Consider the following 16400-nt stretch of genomic DNA (forward strand, 5'->3'; position numbering starts at 1 on the left):
ATGATATATTAAGTATAAGTGGCAGAAAACTGTCTTCTGCGCACATCTATTATGTCATTTGACCAGTTTGCTTTGCTATCAGTATGTACACCCAAGTATTTTGAAATATCCACCCTGGCTATCCACTGGGTGCCTAGATTTTCTCCTATTTCTTGATTTTTCGAGGGTGTGTGAAACTGAATATAGTTTGTTTTACTGTAATCAAACAATGGAAAATGCAGTGTGGAATTTAACAACATTATGAAAAGGAAAGTTGCTGCTCATCATATAGTGGAGATACTGAGCTGCAGATAGGCACAACAAAAAGACTGTCACAAATAAAGGTTTTGGCCAGTAAGGCCTTCATCAAAAATAGACCACACACACATACACATGCAAATGCAAATCACACACACGTGTTTGCAGTGTTAGGCAACTGAAGCCACACTATAGGGTAACTAGCTAGTCATACAGTATTTGTTTGAATGCTTGTATGGGTAATTCTTGGACGGATTTTTGGAAGCTGATTAAATAATTTGTGCCTTGTGAGTTCATAACTGTTCAATGATTTTGACAGTCTGTGGTATGGGGTATAAATATATCTGTTCCCTCTTGTAACAATGCAACTTTTTCTCTGTGTTTTGCTTCTAGTAACTTCTTTTTTGTGTAAATTAAAACATAGTATATGTATAAGTTTATTACATTCATGATCTTTTGTTCACAAAACAATTGTTTACAGTGTGGCTTACAAGAAGAGCCAGTAATTTCCCTAACAGCTTTTTTCTGCAGTATTAAGATGCCATCCACACAACCATAGTTTCCCCATAAAATAATACAATATGTTAGAATGCTTTGGAAGAAAGAAAAATAGTATGGTCTAACATACTTTTCGGGTACACAATCCGTAAGTCACCTTAACATATAAACTATTCTTGACAGTTACCCACTAATATATTGTACATGCTGACAAGATGATTTATCATTTAAATATAGTCCCAAAAACTTAACATAGCTAGAATCATGTGATGGAAGCTTGTCTTTTAGACTAAAAACCATGTGCTGTATTTTGTTGTAATTCAGTAAGAAGCCATTTGCTTTAAACCAGTTGGAAGCTTGGTCCATTGTCTTTGCAACACAACTCTTAAGGCTCACTGAGATCATTATTACAATGAAAAAATGTTGTGTCATCTGCATATCAAACTGTACTAGACTTTATAAATGATGGCAGATCGCTGATCACTGTTAGGAGCAAAATGGGGACCAATATGGATCCTTGGGGAACACCTACCTTAACTTGTTCTATTCTCGACATTTCCTTGGCAGTACAGACAATTTGCCTGTGGTTCTGTTGATATGATTTTAATTGGTTAAGGCTGTTACTTTCAGTTCCATAGAATTGAATTTTTTCCAGAAGTGATGTGTGCTCTACACAGCCAAAAGCTTTACTTAGACCATAAAAAGTGGCTTAAAAATAGCCTTTGTCCTCAAACACCTGTTATATGTATTCAACTACACAGTCTACAGCATCAACAGTTCACAAATTTTTCCTAAAACCATACTGTGATTCACTAAGTATTCCTAGATTTTCCAAGTAAACACACAATTGTTAGTTATTATACATTCCAGTACTTTACATAGAGCTGGGACTATAGAAATTGGACTGTAACTTGAAGGTGAGTCAGTAGCTCCTCTTTTATGTATTGGAATTAAATGGTTCAAATGGCCCTAAGCACTATGGGACTTAACATCTGAGGTCATCAGTCCCCTAGACTTAGAACTACTTAAACCTAACTAACCTAAGGACATCACACACATCCATTCCCGGGGCAGGATTTGAACCTGCAACTGTAGCAGCAGTGCAGTTCTGTACAGAAGTGCCTAGAACCACTCAGCCACAGTGGCCAGCTTTTGAAACTAGCCTAGACCCTATTAGCTCATAAAGAAAATATACCTCAGCTATCATAAGCTACACAAGTCTCTTGAGGCAAGCTGTGGAGCATGCTCAGCAAATTGATATGGGACATTCCCAAAGCAGACTGTTCTTTTGTGCTAATACTTGACTTTTGTCAGTTTGGTGGTGGCATTCATATATTGAAAGTTGTGCAGTAAGCACATCCCAGCTAGTAAACAATGCATTAATTTTATATGCTACCTCACCTTTGATGTCGTATGATTTACCAGTGGTGGGTAGTGGATGTGAGCATGGTGAAGATTTTACTGTGAAAACAGTTGAAGAGTAGAAAACTTACGGTAGGGCTCAAACTTTGGGAATGCCATATGATTTGACAAATAGGTTGCAAGTATTGTGATGGAGATGAAAGATGACAGGGGTAAGTGTAGGGAGGATATGAAGAAGATATGATCATGTTTGAGGGCTGGTTTTGATAAAGTCATAGCTCTACTGGAACAATCTACTGAGATAGCCAAAGTCTGGGCCATGCTGAGGAATTAAGTTTTATTCTGTCTTTTGTAAGTGGGAGGGTGCTAAAAGTGCTGTAATTGTGTTTCTACTGACTACAGAAATCTACATCTCCTAAATTTAAGTACTGGTCTACACTTATGTCTCTTTTCATGTTTATATTGTTGACTCAAGTGACAACACCCTCTTCATTACCCATGCATATCTTAACAAAATAAGAAACAGTGGATACACAGTGTAGAACCTACTACATTGAAAGACATAAATTACTTCTCATCATTTGTTGCTAATAAAGTAAACTGAAAGTATGTATTCTATATTAATAGCTGGACGTTACTGTGAATGGACACACAAAACCATTGATAAATCAGCGGAGACAGAAACATTTGAAGAATTCCTAAAAACATTGAGACTAGTGTGTGATGATGGTGCACCAGCTTACCTCAACTGGACTGTTGATGAGGAAACACCAGACTTGGTTTACTATCAGGTGAGCAAGATTACTATTATCCACTTATGTGTGTATTTGGCCAATTCTCCTTGCTTTTTCTCATTTACTGAGTTTCACTTTGCCTGCACCTTTCTTTATACATATATCAGCAATTCTTCAATTCCCTTATATTTCCATATATTTGTAATAAATTCTGGAAATCCAGATATATCCAGATATGCACATATTGTGTATTGTGTATTGTGTATTGTGTGTGTGTGTGTGTGTGTGTGTGTGTGTGTGTGTGTGTGTGTGTTTTAGAGAGATAGAGATAGAATATTATTGATAAGAAATCTTAATTGTGAAGTTTGATGTTTTATTGTCAAAACACAGTTGTCTGCATTGCAAATTTCATTATTCTTGAAGAATACAGCTCTTATCTGTGTCACTGCCCATATCTGAGAATTTCTTATTGAGTTCTTTATATAATTGTATTACTATTACTGTCACCAATATTCATTTTGCAACAGATATTCTAGAAGCCTTAGGGATAGACATGATGGATTTGTGGGACATCATGTGTAATGCAAGTGCATGAAAAACAACTCTCAGTAAGCCATCATATGAGCATGGATTTCTTTGATTTTCCTGACATAGTTTATCAAGAGTTGTAGTTGAGAGGAAGTAATATTTTGTCTACATCTACAAGTACATCTACATCTACACTCTGTAAACCACTGTGAGGAGCAGGGCAAAGGGTGTGTCCCATTGTACCAGTTACTACGGTTTCTTCCTGTTCCATTCACATATGGAGCATGGGAAGAATGACTGTTTGAATGCCTCTGTGCTTGCAGTAATAATTCTAATCTTACCATCACTATTCCTATGTGAGCAATACATAGGGGCTTGCAGTACATTCCTAGAGTAATCATTTAAAGCCAGTTCTTGAAACTTTGTTAATAGACTTTCTCAGGATAGTTTACATCTGTCTTCACGAATCTTCCAGATGAGTTCCTTTAGTATCTCTGTTTACACTCTCCCATAGTTTAAATAAACCTGTGGCCATTCATGCTGCCCTTCTCTGTATACATTTAATATCCCCTATTAGTCCTTGTTGTATAGGTCCCACTCACTTGAACAATATTCTAGAACCACATGTCCAAATGATTTGTAAATAATCTCCTTTGTAGACTAATTGTACTTCCCCTTTATTCTACCTGTAGACTGAAATCTGATTTACTCACTACTGAACTTATGAGAACACTCCATTTCAAATATCTGTACAAAGTGTTACACCCAGATATTTGTGTGAATTGGCCAATTCCAACAGTGAATTGTTGATATTGTAGTCATAGGATAGTATATTTTTTCACCTTGTGAAGTGCAAAATTTTACATTTCTAAACGTTTAGAGCAAGTTGCCAACCTCTGCACCATATTGAAATTTTATCAGGATCTGACTGAAAATTTATGCAGCTTCTTTCAGATAGCAATTCATTGCAGATAACTGCATATCTGATTATTCTATTAACATTGTCTGCAAGGTCATTAATATACAACATGAACAGCAATGGTCTCAACACACTTCCCTGGAGCACACCCGAAGTTACTTCTACATCTGACAATGACTCTCCATCCAAGATAACATGCTGTGTCCTCCCTACCAGAAAGTCCTCAATCCAATCACAGATTTCACTTGATACCCCATATGATCATACTTTTGACATTAAGCTTATTTGCAATGTTGAGTCACGTGCTTTCCAGAAATCAAGAAATACTGCACCTACCTTATTGCCTTGATCAAAAGATTTCAGTATGTCGTGTGAGTAAAGTGTGTGTTGGGTTGCACATGATTGATCTTTCCAAAACCCATACTGGGTGACACTGAGATCATTCTATTTAAGATACCTCATTATGTTTGAGCTGAGAATATGTTCTAAGATTCTACAACAAATTGATGTCAAGGGTATTGGACAGTAGTTTTGTGGACCACTTCTAATAACCCTCTGGTAGATGGGTGTGATCTGTGCCTTTTTTCAAGAACTGAGCACGGATTTTTTAGTGTATAGACTCTCATAACTTTGACCGTAAGTCTTGTAGATGCTCGTTGATTCTCTTTTAGCCTTAGAGTCAGATCAAAATTTATTTATTTATGTTTCTTTTTGTATGTGGTCATCACATGATGATTTTTCGAATTTATAATTGTTTACAAAGGTATAATACATATCATATTTGTGTACAAAAGTTTAATATGTAATGTATTTATCTATAAAATTTATTAAATAATATATATGGCTTAGAATTCTTTCAGTGAATACAGACTTTTTAATCTTTTTATTAATTTTTTTAATAAGACAATTTGGCCATTTCTAGACTGCTTAGAATCTGAGACTATGGTACAATCTTTTTCTACTTGTCTGCCCAGAACTTATTCATGCATTTTCTGATGGCCTGCCTCTGTTCTTTTGACATTACCTTCCTAGGTTGTGGTTGTTATAATTGGATAGGAAATTTTGCAGTATCGATTAGTAGCCTGATGTTTTCTCTGTTCTTTACAGTGTCTCCTATTATGTTAAGTTTTCTCAAAGACTCTTCTCATATTTTCCAGGTATTGCACAGTATTTTTTAATTTGGAAATTAAATTTAAAAAATTCTTAATTAGCCTATTGTCATTCATTCTGTAAATATGACCATAAAACTTTAATTTCCACTTCCTTATTGGGTCTGTGATTGTTTCTATGTTTCTGTGCAAATCTTCCTCTTCTTTATCCAGTTGTTGTCTTTGTTTTCTTGTGGTCCTAAAATTTTTCTGAGGGTTATAATTTCTTTCTTTTCTACTTCTTCTCATTTGTCTCTGTTATTCAGTGTTAGGCATTCAGATCCGTATAGAGCTTCTGATTTAATTACTGTTGCTTAGTGTTCAATTTTTGTCTGGAACAATAGTGATCTTTTATTATATTGGCATGGATGAGTTTGTATGTTATTTCCATTTTTTTGGCCTTTCTTTGCTTGTGGTGTTACCTAATCCATTTGATTGTATCCATTCTGCCAAATATTTAAACTTAACAACTCTTTTGATGTTTTGGTATTGTGTTTGCATGATTTTTCTCTTTTGAATTTACGTTCAATATATTCCACTTTCACATATGATATTTGTAATCTGGTTTTAACTACAATTTTCTGAAGTCTTTCTATTGTGGCGCCGATAAGATCGACACCAGCATCGATATACGTTTGTCTCTAGACTCCGAGCATTGTATTTGGACGCTGAGCATGGTCTTTGGGTTTTTCCACCATGTCAGTTCTTTGTGAGCCTTTGATGTGTTTAGGTGAATAAATGAACTACTGTTAAAATGGTGTTGTTTGGTGTAACTAACCCGAACATTTACCTCACTATATCATCTTTGCATCTGCTTTGCCCTTAGAAATTATTGCAATATTGTCAGTAAAAGGCCAGTGGTAACACCAGTTCCTGTCAGATCATCAAAGTCAAGTGCAGCCAGATGGGGCTAACACTTGGATAGGTGACCATTTGGTCTGCCAAGTGCTGTTGGCAAGCAGGGTGCACTCAGCCCTTGTGAGGCAAACTGAGTAGCTACTTGACTGAGAGATAGCAGCTCTGGTCCCAGAAACATACAGACGGGAGAGCAGTGTGCTGGCCACACATGCTGATCACATTCCCCTCCATATCCACAAACCTGTAGGCTGAGGATGACATGGCAGCTGGACAGTACCATTAGGCATTCATGGCCTGTTTGGCGGCGTTTAGTTTAGTTCTGTCAGTAAAAGTGAGACATTTCACCACAAATTTTCCTCTTCCTTGTCCGAGATGGATTCTTTTCATGTTTTCTGCTCATAGTCATTTATCTCACTCTCTCATGATCTTGTCTAAATCCAGATTTATGAGAATTAGTGAGAACCCATCGCCCTCCCGAACTCTTGTGTTGATTCTGAAAGGTTCAGAAACTACTCCTAAAATTTAACTTTTGAGGTTGCATCTGTGGGTGTGTGGTCAATTAATTGTCTGGTGTTTTTGTCAATATCTGCTCTTCAAGTGTTAGGGACACTGTATGTCTACAGACATTTATTTACAAGAAAAGATCTTAGTTTTGTTTTAAACAGATTCTCAGTATGTGCTCTTATGGATTATGGCAATTTGGTGTACCAAATTAAGTCATTGATATGTGGACCATGGTCTGTCACTTTTAATTAGGTTCTTTGTCTGTAACAACTGTGCTTCTTTCTTGTGTTGTGGTTATGTACATCATAATGTTTTAGTGTGACACCCTGATGATTTACAAAAAATGTGGTTATGTCTGTCTTTAAACAACATCCTTGTGATACAGTATTATGAAAAGGAAAGTTGGTACTCACCATATAGTGCAGAAAAATCCACCAGATCATTTACATGGATTTTGAACAATAACATCTCTTGTAACACTCCTTTTGTGTACTCCGGCCGTTTCTTTTATATCTTATAATTTTTACCCGTTAAGAACTATGAATGAGCTCTACATGCTATGAAGTCCTGAATATTTGTTTGATATTCCACCAGTTCACATTTTATTCATTTGAGACAATGCAAAATTGTAACCAAAATCTTTCAGAAGTCAAGGAACATAGCACCAGCCTAAATGCCATTATCTATTGACTTCTCGGTGTCATGTGCACACATAGCAAGCTGTATTCTTGTGGACTACAAGATAACTGTTTGTGGATGCTATGTTCATTACCTCACAAGATATTCTTATTCTACAAAGAGTCACCGTAAACAAGCACATAAGTTGTTCATAAGAGTACAACACATTGAAGTCATCAGTATCAGCCTCCTCAGAAATGGGAATAATGTGGACATTTTCCATATCATTTGAAATACCTTGTTGCACCACCAATCCACAATAATCTTCTCCTACAAGGGGAGCAATTTCTTTCCCTTGATCTACATAAAATCGTAGTTCACTAATCAAATTTCTTTCTTCCATTCAGCAATTTCAGTTGATTTTTTATTATGTGATCATTTTTTTCAATATTTGTCATTTTGGCATTTGTGCAATGATAGTAAAGAGGAACTATATTTTTTCACAGCAAAATAATTTCAGAAGACCAAATTAATTTCTTTGGCTCCTCTCTGCCTTCTTCTGTTTTGGTGCCCATATTATGAGTGACTTAATAGAAAATTTTGATCCGTTTGTTGTTATTACTGACATTATGCTGGACGAAAACCTCTGGAATTTTTGTTAAATTGACTGAAAAGAAAATTTTTTTTCTTTCCCCCCCCCAAATTAACTGACTGCTTCTCATTTCTTTCAGTTATTTTGTCATCATTCAGTTTTTTGTTTCTCAACAAGTTCTTGACTTCATTTTAATCTGCGAGGGATATCTCTTTGCTTTTGTAATGATTTTTAAGTATGGCTACTGAAGCACGGCAGGCCTTTTCCATCCCTCATAACCCATTGCAGTACATACATGTCTAAAGTGTCCCTATTTTTGTACAATTCCTTTTTTCACATTTATCCGTTGATACTCCACATCTTTGTCTCCAGAATGAATGTTTTACTCTGACTTCATATACAACCTTCAGTGTGCTTACTGTCACATTTTCCAAGCAAAAATATATCTTTATATTTCTTCACTTTCCTTTTAATACCCATACTGATTAGAGCTATAATGGTCTTATAGTCACCATTTACCTCATCCATGTTAACTGAATCATCAAGCCCATACAAAATGCAACATACAAAGTAATGAAGTTAGGAAACCATTCTCCTCACAGTGACTGAAAGGTAGGCCACAGGCAGCTGATAGATGAGGTGTGAGGATGGAATGGGACTGATGATTTACTTTTTAGGTAGTAATATTCCCAAATGGGTGTAGGATATAGGTAGTTTGTTCAGATGGTGTTGAGAGTTTTACTCTAGCTGTTGCTTGCAGTGACTGGAAGATGGGGCATTTGGGCATAGGCAGTTGATAGATGAGGAATGAGGGTGGAATGGGATTGATTTACTTTCTGGTAGTAATAGTCCCAAGTGGGTGTAAGATATAAGAAGTTTGTACAGATGATATGGAGAATTTTATTCTAGCTGTTTCAGAGCATGGCTCTCTGTATCAGATATGGGTTGCAGGAAGTTATTGTTGCAAAGTAAAAGCATTCCGTAAATAGGACTGGAAGTATAAGAAGTTCCACTCCTGCAGGAAGAAATAAAGGAATATTATGGTTTAATGGTTATTTATGACTTGGAGCACAAGTTCTGGTTAATACAAGGATGGAGGAGAAAATTGTATGTATCCTTATCATAGGTGCCATCCTGGAATTTGCCTTTTACATTTTAAAGCAACCACTGAAAACATAAATCTGGATGGCTTCATCAGGGTTTGAACCAAAACTCTCTCAAGTGTAAGTCCAATACAATAGCACTATCAGGCTTGATGGTCTAGTGGTAAAGCACATGCTGGGAAACCAAAAGATTTGCAGAATCAAATTCCAGATGGGCCACGGACTTTTCAGTCTGCCGTTTAATCTAACATTCACCTCTTAATGATGTTTAAATTCACCAGAAATAACACATCATTCAGATTTATGTTATAGGTCCCCTTTTCCCAGTCGCATAACGGGGTCAAGTTAGGGACATTAAGTCATCGAAGAAGCGTCCAATTGAAAGACTTGCACAAGGTCACTAAGTCACACAAAATTATTATAGTATTATTATTGTTGCTATTATTGTTGTGTTGTTACCACAGCGCTACCTAGCTCTGTCTCTGTGCTTGAACTGCACAGTTATATAGGACAGGGGTGGTGATGATCAGAGAGTAATGGAATTATCGGAGCTGAAGTTATTTGTGTAAGGATTAATGACAGCCATATATGTTACTTTGAAAACAAAAATAATACAGCTGACTGGTTTATGGTTGCTGTAAAAATAAAATCTTCAACCCAATTTGTGTGTGTGTCTGTGTGTTTTGTTTACACTGAAATCACCTTAAGGTCTCAATAAAATATTCACAAATTTTCAGTGAGATCTTCTCTGCTAACACAGCGTACAAGCTGTCTTCAAAATTCTTCTACCTCTACATACATACTCCACAAGTCACCATGTGGTGCAGAGTGGAGAATACCTTGTTCCACTATTGGTCAGTCCCTTTCATTTTTTTATTCGCATATAGAGCAAGGGGAAAATGACTGTCTATATGCCTCCATACAAGCCCTAACTTCTCTTATCTTGTCTTCATCATTCTTACACAACATGTACAATGGCAGCAGTAGAATCATTCTGCAGTCAACTTCAAATGCTGGTTCTCTAAATTTCCTCAATAGTGCTTCACAAAAAGTATGTCATCTTCCCTCTGGGGGGAGTCATTTGAGTTCACAAAGTTTCTCCATTTGCATGTCGAATGAACCTTATGATAACAAATCTAGCAGCACTCCTTTGAATTGCTTCAATGTCTTCCTTTAATTTGACCTGTTGTTGGTCCCAATCACTCATGCAGTACTCAAAAATGGACTGCTCAAGAGGGATTGCACCAATGTTCTATACATGGTCTTCTTTATAGATGAGCCACATTTTCTTAGAATTCCCCCAGTATACTGATGTTGACCATTTGCTTTCCCAGCTACTCATCTTTCATGTACATTCCATTTCATATTGTTTCACAGTGTTATGCCTAGATATTTAATTTACATGACTATCTGAAGCAGTACACCACAAATACTGTATTAAAACATTACAGTATTGTGTTTCCAACTCATCTGCAATAACTTACATTTTTCTACATTTAAGTTATCCTGTATCCTCCAACAGTCACTTAACAATGACAGTTTCCCATACACTATAACATTACCAGCAAACAGTCGTAGATTGCTGCTCACCCTATCTGTCAGACCATTTATGTATATGGAGAATAAGAGCATTCATATCACACTTCCCTGGGGCATTCCTGGTGATATCCTTCACACTGATGAACACTTGCCTTTGAGGACAATGTACTGGGTTCAATTAATTAACAACTCTTTGAGCCACTCACATATCTGGTAATCTGTTCCTTATACTCAGACCTTCACTAACAATTTGCAGTGGGGAATTTTGTTGAACATTTTCTGTAAATGTAGGAACATGGAATCTGCCTGTTGACCTTCATCTGTGGTTCCCAGGATATCACACAAGAAAGGACAACCTGAGTACATTCTGTAACATTCCTATTTGCACAGAGATAACCTCTGTTATAACTAGGTATAGGGTGTTCTATATGGGATGAAAAGTTATCAATTCATTTATGAATACTCACATAAAGAAACCTCGTGCTGTGAGGTTGAAGCATTGAGGTGATAACTGTTGAAGTTTCAAATCTGGAGAATTCTTATAGGGAAAAAAATAAGTCCAAAAATGATTGCACAAAATTTCACACAATACATTTTTCAGAGAAATCTCATTCATTCAACAGTTGTCAGTATCTGTCACATTTCCCAAATCTGAATACTGTGTCTGTTAAACAATGGGAAATCCAGGATGGAATGTAGAATTATAATGAAAAGGAAAGTTACTAATCACAATACAGTGGAGATTTTAAGTCACAGACAGGCACAAAAAAAAGACATGAGAGTCTATTTGTTGTGCCTATCTGCAACTCAGCATCTCCACTATACGGTGAGTAGCAACTTTCATTTTCATAATATTGTTACAGTGTTTAACTTTTCAAGTCTAATAGAATAATGAAATTTTCATCCTTTTGTTCCACTTTCAGCATAAAATGCCAAACTGAGTGCACTTTGCTTGTCCCTTTAGATGCCCACAAAGACTGAAATCAATAAAGCCTGACTGTCCAATATTTTCATAAGATAAGTGTTTGATGAGAAGTACCAAACTCTCTGCTTCCTAACTGCTTTGATTAGGACACACCTCTGTCTGACACTTTAGACACACCGAAGAAATCAGATGTGCCAGAACTCGTCTTCACAGCTGCAGGGTGATTATTGTCCAGAGTTCTCATCAGTGCTTTGAAGTGTAGTGTCACACTGAACTATATAAGCACCTGCCACAGCTTTCCTCAAGCTTACTTCAGTCAAGGAAGCTTACAAAATTGGGGACACAGAATTCTCACAATTCTTTAAATATTTGTTGTATAATGAAAATCTGTTCACGAGCTCCTTTTCCTTTAACAAAACCTACCTGTTCTGTAGATACATCAGGCTGAAGATATAGCTTCAAATGCTGGTTCAAGATGTAGAGCAACATTTTGCTTGTGTGGAATATGAGTGCAATAGGCAGTAGATAGTGCAGTTCCTGAGAGACCCCTTCCTGTGCAATGGGATGGACAGAGAGACTTTGATCAGTCTTCTGGCCACTCCCCAGTTTCCTATATTCTTTTCCTGAATGAATGCAGCACATCAACACCTTCCTGCCTCACTACTTTAACCATCTCCCCAGATACACTGTCTAGACCAGAAGATTTATATTTCTCCAAATGTTGAATTGTGTCCCCTGTTTAATTGCATAACACTAGAAGAAGGTTAAGATGAATGCAGGTTGCAGTAGTTTATTCAGAGATGAAGATGTCTGTGCTGGACAGAGTGGTTTTTAAATTTGCATCAAACCAGTCTTTGGAATGAATGCCACAATAGCACTGGAGAATCCAATTTAAGTCACTTAACTGCTTGATTAATTCCAGACTATTATCTTCTCAGAGTACTGTTTCCACCTCATGACATCCTCCTTGCCTCTAGTAGGATTGCTATTCTTGTTGTCTACCAACCACATACAACAGTTAAATTCACCAGCGATGCTATAGAGGTTTTTGGAGATATCACATATCTCACTATGATTTTGATGTTGTTCCATCTCATTACAGACATCGTTAATGAACTGTGATTCATTTCTTCTGCAATTCCATTATGTTTCTCTGCCCAGGTTCTTATATATGTCTTTATACTGAATAGAAAATCCAGGATGGAATGTAACAATACCAAAGAAGGAAAGTTGCTACTAACCATATAGCGGAGATCCTGAGTCACGATAGGCACAATAAAAAGATTCACACAATTAAAGCTTTCAGCCATTAAGGCCTTTGTCAGCAGTAGACACACATACACACACACACACTCACATAAACGCAACTTGCACACACATCTGCAGTCTCAGAGAGCTGAGACCACATCATCTTAAACAATGTGGCATTACACCACTCTTACTCACTACCATATCACCAGCCAACAGAATGAAATGGTGTAGCTCTCGATTTTGAACAGTGGATGGTTCATTCAAATACAATTAGAAGTTTTGAAGCTAAAATACCATGAGTTTGGAATAAAATTTTAAAGATGTCTTATATAATTAACAGAAGTGTATATTTCTTTAAATTCAGCTATTTTGTTTATTTCATCACAGTGTTACACCCACAATAACTTGGGCTGGAAGATACATGTCGTGGATCGAGGACGGTGGTCACAACAAAATGGTACAAATTCAGGCACTGTGGTAGTGCCATCTCTGGTCCTTCTGATAGCTGTTCTGCTGAACACCATTCTGCTCTTTCAGAGATGAAACATAGACAATATGTTTGACAATAAGATATTTGCATTTGTATTTTTTTAGGGTGAGTTGTAACCAATTTTTAATTTTTCTACATCCATGAACATAAATTTGCATTTACGCACAGAATGAGATTGTGTCATGGTGATTGATATGAAGTTAAGAAATTGCACAAACCATCAGTAAAGTAACTGGACATTTGTTAGTTACTCTCTATCTTGGAGGAAGTTAATGACTTGTGATAGAAGTTGGGTTTTCCTCTAGATTAACTGTGCATGTGCTAAAAGAGGGTCCATTGCACTTTTAAAAAGAAATTCCAATCCTGTGTGAAATGAGTGAATGAGCCATGATACTTTTGCACTTAGTGAAGGTGATGCATGGAGACAATTACTTAATTTTAAAGATCCAAAGTAATTTAAGCTTTGAGATATATGCTTTCGGGTATCTCAGTATTCTAGAGCTATGTACAGTTCTGTTTCATTCTTTCATATGTTTTTGTATGTGTATTAACACATTTTTTCCCACACATGTTTAAGCAATGTGCACAGATTCTGAAATCCAGGAGAATTGTTTCAGAAGTATACTACAGAGATGTAAGTTTCTGCTGAGTACTGTTTGCATCATATCAAAATGCATGATGTTGCAAATGAAAATTCAGTTATTGAACTTCCAATATTCCAGTGTTTGTCATTCAGATAGCAGTGCAGGCCACTTCAAGTAGCACATTATTTGTCTCCTTATAGTTTTTAAGCTTCTGTACAAATAAATATTTGTACACAAAAATTTATGTGAGTTTGTTCTAGAGGAAAGTAGCCCTTCGAAAAAAACGAAACTGGATGTAGTAAACTTCTATTTATGCAAAAAAAAACTGCCTATAATTTTGAGAAATCTGAATGACAACACTGTTGAATGAAATGATTGAGGTTAAACTTTATGATACTACTTGTTCCAACTGGTGCTTTATGATTAGACAGAAAAATTTTTGATGGTAAATATTTGTCAACTACATAACCTCATCTGTGCTTGACTGGACAGGACAATAATTTTACAGTAGATCCTAATAGAATAAGCAAATGAATATACACATTACTACAAATATTCCTTGCATATCAAAAATATTTACAGAAACATATAATTCATACTTTAAGCTCAGAATATATTTTTGTAATTCATGATGTTCTCTATTTAAATCACTTATGAGAAAGACATTCATAATGCTATTAATGAGTAATATTTTTGTAACATGCAAGGTATGGACATTCTATTACAATGTACAAAAATAATTTTTATATATTAATTTTAGTTTATAGTTTATTGTGGTGAGGTTGGTAAAAACATATACTTAAATTTGAATTAAGGTTCATTTTCTATGCTTTATTATTTCTTCTGATTCATTTTAAATGGATAATGGTGTATAGAGAACCTGTTTTGTAGCTGTTTTGATTGATTCATGTTCTACAGATCTTGTTAGATAAACATCGTTGAAATGTGAGAGAGAATTTTAACCATTTTTCCAGTGTAAAGGAAAAAATGTTTCAAGCTATTGTCAGAATTTCAATAATTACATAAGACAATACAAGCTGTTGTTAGATATTTTAAGAACTCAAATTTTGTGGATGACTTCAAGTCATTTTATGCCAAGTTGTGGAAAATTGTTTCCTACTTTGATTTTTGTTTCAATAAATAACTGAAATTATTTTTTCAGTAGAAATATTGCAAGTATCAACACCAAATTTTTGACCAGAAAATATTTTATTTTTTGCAAAGGTAGCTACATTTAGCAGCTAATAATATGACCTTTTTGCTAAGATACCTCAGAGGAGTAAAATAAATCTTTTTTTATTTATATTGCAGTCCCACTTTTAAAATACGAATTTTATCTTCATTTAAAGCTAGAAAGCCACTTCTTATAAAGACCTATGGTTGATTCAATACCCAAAGGTATTCTCTTCCATAAAAAAATATCAAAAGGCTTAATGAATAACATCTTAAGACAATTAGAAGAGTTGTTTAAAGGAGAACAAAATTATTTTTCAACAATATGCACCGGTCTTTTAGCATGATATGTCCATCTGCACAATACCCTACTCTGATAACAATGTAGACATAGTCATTTTAACAAAGTCATATTATTTTTATGATTCATTTAATGACGGTTAACTTGTATTTTTACATCCTCACAAGAAAAATCACAACAAAATAACTGTCATCTTTCAGTAATACTTCTCTTGTACTCTTTCTCTTATTTCAACACCAAACTTACCTTCACTTTTTCAGTTTTTATTCTGTTTTAGATATTTTATTTTAAATTTTTTTATATGATGAAGGAATAAACTTTTGTTATTTTGATTTGAGCATTTTTTTGTTTTCATTATTTACATATCCAAGTATTTTATAGAATGTCCAGTTAATACTACTGCTTATGACACATATCACTTGAACATTGTCATTAACCATGTGTTCACCAGAAGCGTTTGGAACAACATAGACAGTAAAAATGCTATTATATACTTGTTGATACAGGAAACCGAATTACTAAAAGATTTATGAGAAATGCAGATGCAAACTGCAATCCCTCAAAAAAATGAATGTTTTATACCAGCACAATGAATATACATGAACATCAGTTTTCTGAAAATATATCAAATTCTATAGAGGACAGAAGCAAACATGAATACTGATAAATGAACAAACATTTGGTAACTGAAAGTGGAGATTGTATAAAAAGCTATGCAAGAGCAGTGAAAAGTAATTTTCACATCTTCCTTCTGGGAACTAAACTGTCTTGTATGAAGACAACAAAAAATGACATCTAAGAAAAACACTTTTATACAAAAGTGGAATATAATCTCATCAAAATCAGATGCAAAGGACAGTAACAGATGGAAAAAGTTATGAATAAACCTCATTCCAATATTTAATCAATACTAGTAAAGGTCAGGTATCTATAAACATCTACTGCAATTTCTTCCCATATGTCTCCAACATTTTCATTGGCTCAGGATTCTTGGTGAGTGACCTCTAGCTCAACTGTCTATAGATTCCTATGGCAA

At 35.4% G+C, this 16400-nt stretch overlaps 1 protein-coding gene across 1 annotated transcript in view; it reads left to right on the forward strand.

Annotated features, from left to right (window-relative positions):
• The window catches only part of LOC126473730 (protein Skeletor, isoforms B/C), a 676647-nt gene extending 662432 nt beyond the window's left edge, over positions 1-14215 (forward strand). Inside the window, exons 13-14 of the mRNA XM_050100975.1 lie at positions 2725-2888; positions 13204-14215. Coding sequence (XP_049956932.1) covers positions 2725-2888; positions 13204-13359 — 320 coding nt within the window. The 3' untranslated portion in view covers positions 13360-14215. The remainder of the gene's footprint in view (positions 1-2724; positions 2889-13203) is intronic.
• The last annotated feature ends 2185 nt before the right edge of the window (positions 14216-16400 follow it).

Source organism: Schistocerca serialis, chromosome 4 (genome assembly GCF_023864345.2).
Source record: "Schistocerca serialis cubense isolate TAMUIC-IGC-003099 chromosome 4, iqSchSeri2.2, whole genome shotgun sequence".
NCBI lineage: Eukaryota > Metazoa > Arthropoda > Insecta > Orthoptera > Acrididae > Schistocerca > Schistocerca serialis.